The following is an 11274-nucleotide window of genomic DNA, read 5'->3' on the forward strand; positions in this document are numbered from 1 at the left end:
TGTGAGTGTTTTAAATGAATCTTCGCCCACGAAATTTAGTGTGCGAAGGTAAGGATCTGATCGAAACGCAATGGATTTGGAGTTGGAAAAGGAATATTCAGCTACGAGGCAATGGTGTCAGGGAGCGGAGATGGCTTATCCGGGAATGCAACAATGGGCGGCATTTGATGAAAAGTGCGTGACTGTCCCTTTTCAAATGAAACCAAAGCGTCCGAATCCCCTATTCTGGGTGCGCTTGAAGGACACCGCCGCCTCAAAGCGACTGCTGCAGAGAAGGAAGGCGGCCAGGAATTTAGGGACAAAGTTACGATATACATTGAGCATGACCATTCGACACACGCCATCCATTTCTGCACTGCAAGGTTTCAACGTTCGGGCATCACTGCGCCTCCCTGGAACCAACTTAACATACAACCTTTGCTTCGACTTCCCAGCAGTGATCTGTATCTCCAGACATCAGTTCGGAATCGTCTCTAGGAACTTGAATCAGTCTATTTGCTTGTCTCCCTGTCTCTCTGTCTGTCTGTCAGAGTTCAGAAGTCCTGGAACATCACCACCCCTTCGCCGATTATGTGCTTTATTAGGGGACTTTGACAGTTGGTCTGCTGTAATCGCTATGGTCATCGATGAACTGTTCATACTCGAGTTGTCTATCTCATTGAGAAGGGGATATGCTAAATAACGGATCTACTGAGAAGGGACATACTAAATAATGGATTCAGTCCTCGGGCCGGTTTGTGCTAGTGCGTAACGTGTAGCAGTTGAGCTACACCTAGAAAACAATAATAGGTACTGGTGATTAGGCTTATCCTGTTCGGAGAAATACACTGTCTAGTTGCTGCGTCACATATCCTTCCGCTTCTGGCATTGGAGGATGCGCCAACCAGTTATTTCTTTTTCTTTTTCAACCTTTTTCAAACTTTGAATACGATTGTTTTTCAGAGGAGGGGCACACTGTGATGTTTTCTGTCTGAAGTGTATTCCCCTACACAACACGGCAGGTTTATCTGACATCTCCAACTATTGAAGGTATAAAAACATGCAACAATGACGGGGTAAGCTATAAACCTTTCTGATGCATGTTTACCCTCTTGAGATGTTTTTATTACTTCGCAGTGGTCCGGCCAAACCTAGCCCCGAGCCGAGTCGGCAGTCCAGCTGCACTGCCACCGTGCAAAGCGCTGCTCTGCACTCTACTCTCGCGTAGTCTTCGTCGCGCTCACTCATCTCCCCATCCGACCTCGTCGCAATCCATCTCATCTTCACCACCTCACTCTCATACACTCTGCCTCTCCATCACGGTCCACCTCTTACCGTTTGAGTCTCTCCCCTGAATCTCCCGATCTGTTACTAGAGTTCGTGCGTGTGCGAGAAGCTCAATTGATCGTTACTTTGCATTGCCGTGCTTGACTTCCTCGAAAGCATTGCCAGTTGCAGCGTATGAATGGTTGGAGTTGCAATCGGAGTGCAGCGCGTGTGATTGCATAAGATTCATCGTAGGCAGTCAACCTGGGATCACTGCGACTGGTGGTAAAGTTGCAGTGGGATTTGACCTCTGGATGTTGCTATTCTGAGAGGTGAGAGAAGTAGAGAGGTATTGTTTTTTGGAGGCTGTGGGGGCAGTTGTGGAGTTTTTGTGTTGGTTTCTGTGTGCTTGGGGTTTTGGAAGTGCAAGGTCGGAGGAGGAGCTCGAAGGAAGCTTAACGGGGTGTTAGATTGACCATGCTGGTGTACACTAGCGCGACGCGCCGTCCCTGCCGACTTCCCGGTGCGTGGAGGAGGCCTTGGGAGGATTTGCACACTGACCACCTTGCGAAAACAAAGTTCTCCATGGCACGTTAGACTCGCTGTTGATAGTGCACGCATGTGAGCTGTATGAAAACCGCGCTAAGGTTTCAGGAATCATTGACTGTAGGCAGGTTTGGGTAGACTCCGGAATATTTTAGGTCGCTCCAGACGGTGAATTCTGGGATATTATTAGGGGGATTTTTTGCGATGGAAGAGTCAGACTCGCTCACGAAGATGGCGAAGGCTTCACGAGGTGCCAATATATCACCAAAGCAAGACAAAAAGAAGCAAGTATGCCAGAAGATTCTGCGGCAGCTTGCCGACAATGAACATGAGGCTGCTCAGAAACCTGAGTTTGTAGAAGAGCTTCAGGCCCACTTCAACCGTTTGCCAACCAGGTACATTTTACGAAGGGCTTTTTTCGCCCTCTTGCGCTCATCTGCTACAATTCCTCACAGAATGTATGATTGACTGTGTGCGTACAAGATTTTGGATGTGGTCCGTGGATAGCAGAAGATCGGTTAACATAGACTGTATTCATGTCCCTCGAAGTGCAAGGTGCATATAACGAGGAGAAAAGGTCCTGTTAGCGACCATTTTTTGCTAAAGTCGCAGAGGTCTGAGTTAGTAACGTTCTTTACAGCCCAGGAAGATTTTAGGAGTGTTTTTTTATTTTTTATTTTTTATTTTTATCGTGCGCGACAATCCCATGGATGTTTTCGTACAACTGAACGTGGAGGGTCAGAGATTATTCTGGTTTTTGGGACAAATGCATTCATTTAAGCGCTTAATGTGCTCTCAGCTTTAGCACATGTGCATCGGCCGTTAACTGTGATCCATTCGCAATGGCCTCGTGTCCATTTGCGAGTGGCAGTCGTGTTTGAGACGTGGCCATTTTTCTGAGATTTGGAACTTGCAGATATGCGTTAGACGTCCATGTGGACAGAGCGGAGGATGTTCTAACGCACAAACGGCTACTTGAGGAAGCCAAAGTTCCAGAGAAGAGGCCCGTGTTTCACGTACGAGCTGTTCAAGTGAGTATTCATTAATCTGTACCGTCACCTTAGATCCTATTACGATGTTCTACTGGCTGTTCTTAAGCATAATAGCTTCTCAGTTTTGCTAACAAGATAATGGGACGCTAAGGAAGAAATAATGGCTTGCATGGACAGGTTCTTCCAGTTGAATCTCAGGATGAGCCACCGAGCCCATCAGACCATAGCACACTATCGAAATTCAGGTGCATCTCTGATTCCTATTTTTTCAGGGTTTGGAACGCCACCCAGATCACTGATCGAGTCGTGATCGACACTGTTGAAATTTATGGCTCTCACGTGTGCCATTTGGTGGGTTATAGATTAGCGCCTCCAGTGTTTGGATCCTCGGCGAATTTAGAAGCTCTTGCAATGGATTTCAACAGTAAATCTGTGGTTCACGGCGAAGAGAGCGATGACAGCCACCACTCCGAGAGGTAAAGCCCACAAGCTCAAGCACGCGTGTGTTTGGGGATTCTCATGACTTATGATTGGACTTTCAGGTTTCTGTTAGCAAATCGTATGTTCTGCAGCTAACCTTCAATTACTCTGTTTGTCAGTGCGAGTCACCTGCAAATACCCATGCATGAAATTACTTTCTCCACGATTGACAAGCCGAAGCTTCTCAGTCAGGTGGGTGTGGCATTGCTTGTTCGGTGAATAAACTAGCGAATTTTCACAAAGCCCATTTCAGATTACAATTTACAAGTTCCTGCTAGAGTGATTTTTTAATGCGAGAGTTTTTTCACGGGTTTGTGAGTATCAACCGCATGTGGCCTCTATTGGCGTGCAGATGTCTGCTTTGCTCGCGGATGTGGGGCTCAATATTCGTGAGGCACATGTATTTTCAACTACAGATGGCTACTCCCTTGACGTGTTTGTGGTCGACGGCTGGCCATCAGAGGTATACCGAATTTCACTTGTTTAGAGCAGGTGTGCGGTGAAACGCTCAAAGCTAATCTTATGTTATTCATTTGTGCAGAGAAAACGCACTTAAGTAGTTGCCATTCTGGATTGCAGGACACTCATGATCTGAGACGAGCACTTTTCAGTGCACTATCAGCAATGGAGGTAAGGGCTGGACTGTAACATATCACGGCAACCTTTACAACTTAATTTGTAGTATTTTCAATTTTCTAATTTTGTTTTTGCAGCATGTAATCAACGCCGCAACCTGAATACAGTCAATGAACCTACGCGCAGGAAGGAGTTTGGTTGAAAACTCCTGCAGCAACAGAGTCTCCATCATCACCATCGTTGCAAAATGGTGGGCAGAACGGTACACCGAGTTCGTCTAGGACCAGCGTGGATGACTGGGAGATTGACAGTACCCAACTTAAATGCAACAATAAAGTAGCCAGTGGCTCTTTCGGAGACTTGTGAGTGTTCCTTGCTCCTAGATGATTAATAAGCTCATGGTTTATATCTGACGTTATTGCACGGACGATCAAAATTCCCTGATTCTCTTGTTTCGTCAATCCTTCTGTAGGTACCGAGGCACCTACTGCGGACAAGACGTAGCCATTAAGATTCTCAAACCGGAGCGCTTGAACGAGAACCTCCAACGAGAATTTCAACAAGAAGTGTTTATCATGCGAAAGGTTAGACATAAGAATGTGGTTCAGTTCATCGGTGCTTGCACCATGCCTCCCAATTTGTGCATCGTTACCGAGTTTATGTCAGGTGGGAGTGTATACGACTACTTGCGCAAACAGAAAGTACTCTTGAAAATGCCAATGCTGCTTCGAGTGGCCATTGATGCCTCCAAAGGAATGGATTATCTCCATCAGAACAGCATCATTCACCGAGATCTCAAGGCTGCTAATCTCCTCTTGGACGAGAACGAAGTAAGTTGGACTTTTATATCCGTCTGACCTCAAACCCTTCACATCAAGCCATCATCTTGTTTTATTGGTTTCTGCCTATGCATATTTTTGTTGGATGTACATGAAACTGATGCTGATTTCTGTGCTGCAGGTGGTCAAGGTAGCCGATTTCGGAGTTGCAAGGGTGCAATCCCAGTCAGGTATCATGACGGCAGAAACCGGCACATACCGTTGGATGGCACCTGAGATTATTGAGCACAAGCCATATGACAAGAAGGCTGATGTGTTCAGCTTCGGAATTGTGCTCTGGGAGCTTTTAACTGGAAAGGTTCCTTACGCAGATATGACTCCACTTCAAGCTGCCGTGGGGGTTGTACAGAAGGTAATTTTGTTTTTCTGCACAGCTCTCGGTTGCTGCATTGAATGTCGTTCGTTTACTTCTTTTGTTATGATGCACTTCGATGCACTTTGAGTAGGAAGTTGTGGAGTAAAGCATGTTGTAGGAATTTGCTGAAAGATGTGTCGTGTTCATGTTTTTATTTTTTTGATCAGGGCTTGCGACCTACTATGCCTAGGAACATTCCTGCAAAGCTGGTGGATCTTTTGCAACGTTGTTGGAAGACTGACCCATCAGAGCGCCCCGGATTTTCTGAAACTACTGTGATTCTACAAGAGATTCTTAAAGAGGTACTTATCTGTCACTCATGGTTAGTAGAGTTCTAAAAGAGGTTCTTGTCTACCACTTACGGATTGTTGAGTTTCCAAGGCTGTTGTGTGTCTACTCTACTTTCCTGTTTTCCATGAGAACCTTTTTTTCTGTTTATAATCAACGAGGTGGGGTCTCTCATTGTGCAGGTGAATGAAGAGTTGGACAATGAGAGTAAGCAGCCCAGGGACAAAAAGTCGAGTGGGTTGTTTTCCTCCTTCAAACGCTCCATTGTTAGTAAATAGCAATTTTGATAGTTCTTTAGGGTTTGTTTGTGGCAGGAGAGTTCTAGGTTGCTCTAGTGAATCCCTTCTTTTAAATTCCTTAGTACTCTTTACAGGGCATCGCCTCTAGATTTGGTGGATACACTTTTGTTTCGACCTCCTTTAAAGTCATTGTGGCTATGCAATATTTATATACAAAGTAGATGGCATTTAATTTAATATAAAAATATTTTAATCAACTACAATATTTGAAAAATATATATATATATATATATATATATATTTGTACATACATATTTGTAATTTTTATAATGGTACAATAAAAAGATTAGTAAAATTCCTTTACAAAACTCATCTTAGACTTGTATAAACTAATAATTATCTTGACCGATTCTTTAGTAGGTTAAACTTCACCAACTCTTAACAAATATTAATGGCATTAGTTGCACTAAAGATTGTTGAAGTATTATTTTCTAATGAATCTTATATCCAAATTAATTTCTAATATTATCTAGATAGATTATAATATCAAAGAAAAAATCAACTTTATATTTTATTTTATTATTATCACTCCTATGTTATAGAAGAAAACAATTGAAGTTTAAAATACTTCTTTATAGAATTATTGTCTTGCAATATTATTTTTGTAGTTTAACCTACTAGATACAATCAAATTGTAGCATTTTATTATAATTAATAATATAAGAGAGTTTTAAGAAAACCTCAAAGCCATGTTAAGTTGCTACTTAATATTTTTTCAATAGCAAACTTGTAGAAAGTTATTGCTCCTTTATTCAAAAAAGATTGCATTTCTAAATCTTGTCTTTTTATCTTTATAAATTTCATCTTATTAGACAATATTATTGAATGCATAATACATTTAGTTCATTCATGTAATTTTAATAGTAGTTCTTTACAATATATATATATATATATATATATATATATATATATGTATATATTTTATTATTAAAATTAGGTAAGTTTTATAAAATTAAAATGAGTTTTAATTATATTTTTAGTTAGCTAGCTACAACATAGGATTGTTACTATATTTTAGTATAAGTTTTAATCTTTTTGTAAGCTATAAACTTTTGAATGAAGTATATTTGTAAAGAAGATCTACAGATATCAAATACAAGAAATTTGTTTAGAAGTAATTATTCTTTGATTCAAGAAGTTATAGTTTGCTATAAATAAATATAGGTTTTAATAAGTATGTTTACTTTAATGTGTCTTTCAAAGTAGATCTTGTAATAAAGTGGAGTTTTTAAGAAAGGTCATTAAAAATCATATATTATAATTGTATATATGTAAATAATTTATTGATATTCATATTAGCTAGGAGGCAATAATTTATGTGTGTTTTACTTAAAAGTTGTAATAACCATTTGGATGTTCTATCTCTTATTTGTTGTTCTTACACAATATCTATTTATACAAAGATACTTGTTTATATGGTAAGTTAGAAGTTAGTTTTTAGTTTCTTATTTGTGGTTCATTTTTTCAACCTCAATAATTATAGATTAGTATTTCTTTGGCACATTTATCCCATATTCATAAAGTCTATTGTAATTCATTATAAAATAGATCAATTTTAAGTAAGACCAAAAATATAAATAGACTTGCAATGTATTGGTTTGTTGATGTATTATGTGTCTTGACTAATTCTCAATCATTGGTGACATCTTATATACTCAATAGTTATAATCTAAGTAGAATAAAATATTCTTATTATTAGAATTCTTGTATGTTTCATTAATTTTGTTTTGTTTTGTTTTTTGTTTTGTTTTTTGTTTTTTGTTTTTGTTTTGTTTTGTTTTGTTTTGTTTTTGTTTTTGTTTTTTTTTTTTTTGTTTTTGTTTTTGTTTTTTTTTTTTTTTGTGTTTAATTGTAGGTCTTCTTTCCATGGCTCTTTAGTATTAAAAAGAGATATTTTTGTTGCTAATAATTTTTTTATTGTTATGTTGAAATATTGATTGATTGTTATCATTTAATATGATTTGTAGCTAAAATATAATTTGGATGAAGCAAGTTAGAATGAGACAATCTTTAATTAAATGTGAATTGAAAAGATGTTTTTTTTTGTAATTGATGGAAAATAAATAAATAATTTTTTAATTGGCTAAATTTATTTTTTCTACTTTTATATGTAATATTTTTTTTACTTCATATTAATAAAAATAAAAATAATATTGATTTGTATAGAAGTTATAGCTATCTCTTTTTTATTTATCTTTAAATATATCTCAAATTAGCTTAATTCTTCATTCAAATTTAAAATTGTCATTCATAGTTGCATCACACATATATTCTATTTTTGGTTTTAAAGAGATTTTAGTAAGGCCTTTTGGATTATTTTATAGAACTTGTTTTATAAATTCTAGTATAGAACCATCCTAACATAAAATTCTTTGGATATCTTGAAGATAATGTTTATAAGCCATAGATTTATACCTTTTGGTAATTGTCTAGATCCTAAAAGGTATACCATAATAACACATTTGTTTTTCATAAAGCTTTGTTTTGTTTATGAGCGACACAAGATCCAACTTTATAGAGACAATTTTTTGATTAAAAATAATCTATTACAATTCTAACAAAAGCCTTCAAATAACACTTCTTTGCATTAAGCTTGTATGGAAAAAACATCAATATATTTCTTAAAATCTGTTACAATTGTATTTAATTCAAATTTATTGATTCCAATTTAAAATGCATATTTCATTCCCTTCTTACACTTCTAAGTTTCTTGACAAAATATGAGTAAAGACAACTATAACTCCATGTGATTCCAAGCTTGTTATCCCATTGTTACTAATAGTATTGTTGTAACATCCTTGGTGCATTCTTGGTGCTAATGTTGGACAACGAATTAGTGTTACACTTCACATGTATATCTCCAAACCAAAAACCTAATGTTTCCAAAGAGTGGGTGAATCTTAAAAAATATTCAAGGACCAAAGAACCCTAACAATGTGCTACGACAGAACTTTCTTGTAATTTTTTCTTTAACAGAGAAGGAAAACACCCCTTTTGTTTCAAAATAAAGAAATAAAATAAATCGAAATATGATTGCTATTGCTATTGCGACCCTACCACACAAGTACATTTCTTGGTGTAGAAGTTGTGTTGCTATTTTCCGGTCGCATAGGACAGGGATCAATCAGTACGTAAAAATAGATGCTAAAATCCAGTTTGTGGCAGTGTAAATTGGGAATTCCTATACTACTTCAAGGAGGATGTGCACGTTGCCAGAGACAGCTTAAGTCAATCCCTTCATCAAATATCCTTCAAACTATCTATCTCTCTTTTTGAGGAGTACATTCTCAGCAAGTGTGCTCCACGAACAGGGCGACTACAGAGTCAGCACCAAGATAGAAAAGCAACCTGTAGTGTTCTGCTTCGTTGCGTATACCCAGTTTAGTAAATCTTCTTATGTCATTGCTACTCAAACTTAAGAAGGACGACACACTTGAAGGTAACCTGTAGAACACTTAATCCTTGACAGGTTTTTGCTCAAAGAAATTGCGGAAGCTGAAAGAAGTATTTTCTACCTGCTTCTCCTTTTTGTCAGGAGTAGGCTTGGGAGGGTCAGTCTTCTTCTTGCCGTCCGAGTCCGGGAGAATTGAGGGTAGCTCGATTTGCTGAAGCTTTTCCAACAAGTTGGGGTTTTCAGCTGCATCCCCGATAGACTCTTTGTCCTTCTCTTTCGGCTCCTCGTCCGAACTGAATAGCTCTCCCACATATCCAAACGGATTACTTAGCTTACCTGCAACTCTTTTCGTCACTTTTACCACTTGAAACCTCCAGACCATGGTGGTGACCGCCATGAATCCTAGTAACCAATGTGTAATTCTGTTGCTGTTCACGATAGCTTTGCGCATGCTACTATCAGAAGACGCAGGGTTAGTCCTCGACTTCCTCCTCTTCTGTGAAGACGACTTCATTGATTTCAGAATGAGCTCCATTGCCTCGGTGTTCTTCGTCATCGACACCGCAGCAGCCTCAGCTGCATCTGCTGCTGCTTTGGCAGCCATAGCTGCCGCTTCCAGGACCATTCTCAGTTCTTCATTGGTTGAGGACGATGGTTTCTCTCTACCACGTCTTCTTTCGAAACTCCGGCCTCTGGCAGGTTTTGGAACTCTCTGAACTTCCGTTCCGAATGCTTCAGAAGGTATCTTGGAGCCGGTGGTCTGATTTCTCCTCAAATCATGCACCTGAACATTTACATAAGGATTTAGTAGAGTGCACCAAACTCAAGAACTTCTGTTACATTCTTTATGAAGTCCAATGTTTACTTACGACGAGGATGCGTCATATGATACACTGCACGCACGGAAGTTGTCTGTAGTGTATTCTAGATTACCTCCATGTGCTTAGATTTACCATTATACTTGCACGGGTTTCCTCGATTAGCTTTACAGGATTTTCTTTATTAAAATCAATTCATAATTCATGATTTCCACTTGTAATATTTATGCAGTATTTCATTGAACCAAGTAGAAATATAGACATCCACTTATGATCAGTTATTTATAAAGAATGTATTTACCATAAGGTTAGATATCCATATGTAGTAGATGAAACCACCCAGAACGACTCACAAAAAAATGCAATTCCTAAGAGATATATATATATATATATATATATATATATATATACACACACATATAAAAGGACCACTAGAACATTCTGAGACAAAGCTCGAACACAGACTATCCTAGCAAAATTGCAAACCAATTTTATCATCCTACACACAGATCACACTAATGTAGAGATCAAAGAAAGGAAAAATATCCACGGACCTGCTCCAACAACTTTGTAAGCAACGCTCTGTCTTCAGAGTCCGTGACCATGGCTGGCGGAGCATCTCCCAGGTCAGCCGATGGGTTCTCCTCGCCTTCTGCATTGAGGGAACCTCCTCGGAGTCTCGTCTCTACAACCGCCTTCGCATCTTCCGAATCAGCTTGTGAAGAATATTTCTTCAGCGTCCGAAGAATCACGTCTTCCACTAAAGTCAAAATATCTTCACTACACCCCTCGCTGAGAGTATCATCATTCTCCGTTTGTGTTAACCCAGCAGTCCCCGAAGCCGCAGACGACGTAAACTCCGTCCTATCCATCACTTCAGCTTGCCATCATCTCCAGTGATATTGGCGCTACTCATCGCAGTCTCAAAGCACGTCTACGAGTACCCATTTCCTTGCAAAATCTAATCACCTATCCTAATAGATGATGTAACTCGCTCATTGCACAATTGATAAAACTATCTACTCTTAACTCGCTCACTCTCTCTCTCTCTCTCTCTCGCTCTCGTTGTGCCCATACTCTAGTATTCCATTTTCACCATAGCCTATTTCACAGAACTCTCATATGATTCCCGTGTGCGCATTCTGCGTGCATTGCGCCAAGGATTAAAGCCAACGGCACCAGAGTAATACTCGTCCACATAAAACTATCTTATCCACAAGGCTAAATGCAAAACAAGGGGTGACACTAAGCCTGCAGCAAGGTCCCTCAAGCATCAATTCGGTGCCCACCTCCAACTCTTCTTGCCATTGTCAAATCCTCCAGAGACATGAAACCCTCGCAGCCCACATCCCTCAATACGGATTTTACTGCAACGCTGATCCATGTGCACAGGAAACACTCACCCACTGGTCGAAGAATGCAGAGATGTGGGTCGACACTAC

General features: G+C 39.2%; 2 protein-coding genes across 2 annotated transcripts; one reads left to right on the forward strand and one right to left on the reverse strand.

The window, feature by feature from the left end:
• The first annotated feature begins 332 nt into the window (after positions 1-332).
• Positions 333-5817, forward strand: LOC112288795 (serine/threonine-protein kinase STY46). Its single transcript, XM_024533371.3, has 12 exons — positions 333-2186; positions 2708-2822; positions 2961-3028; positions 3146-3259; positions 3383-3455; positions 3616-3726; positions 3843-3893; positions 4026-4201; positions 4312-4669; positions 4800-5030; positions 5201-5335; positions 5504-5817. The coding sequence occupies exons 1-12, from the start codon at positions 1996-1998 to the stop codon at positions 5597-5599; spliced, it is 1719 nt and encodes a 572-aa protein (XP_024389139.1). The 5' UTR covers positions 333-1995; the 3' UTR covers positions 5600-5817.
• A 2754-nt stretch (positions 5818-8571) lies between these two features.
• Positions 8572-11274, reverse strand: LOC112289021 (uncharacterized). Its single transcript, XM_090254434.1, has 3 exons — positions 11122-11274; positions 10387-10974; positions 8572-9798 (listed from the first exon to the last, which is right to left on the reverse strand). The coding sequence occupies exons 2-3, from the start codon at positions 10702-10704 to the stop codon at positions 9076-9078; spliced, it is 1041 nt and encodes a 346-aa protein (XP_090110560.1). The 5' UTR covers positions 10705-10974; positions 11122-11274; the 3' UTR covers positions 8572-9075.

This window comes from Physcomitrium patens, chromosome 11 (genome assembly GCF_059467195.1).
Source record: "Physcomitrium patens ecotype Gransden chromosome 11, ASM5946719v1, whole genome shotgun sequence".
NCBI lineage: Eukaryota > Viridiplantae > Streptophyta > Bryopsida > Funariales > Funariaceae > Physcomitrium > Physcomitrium patens.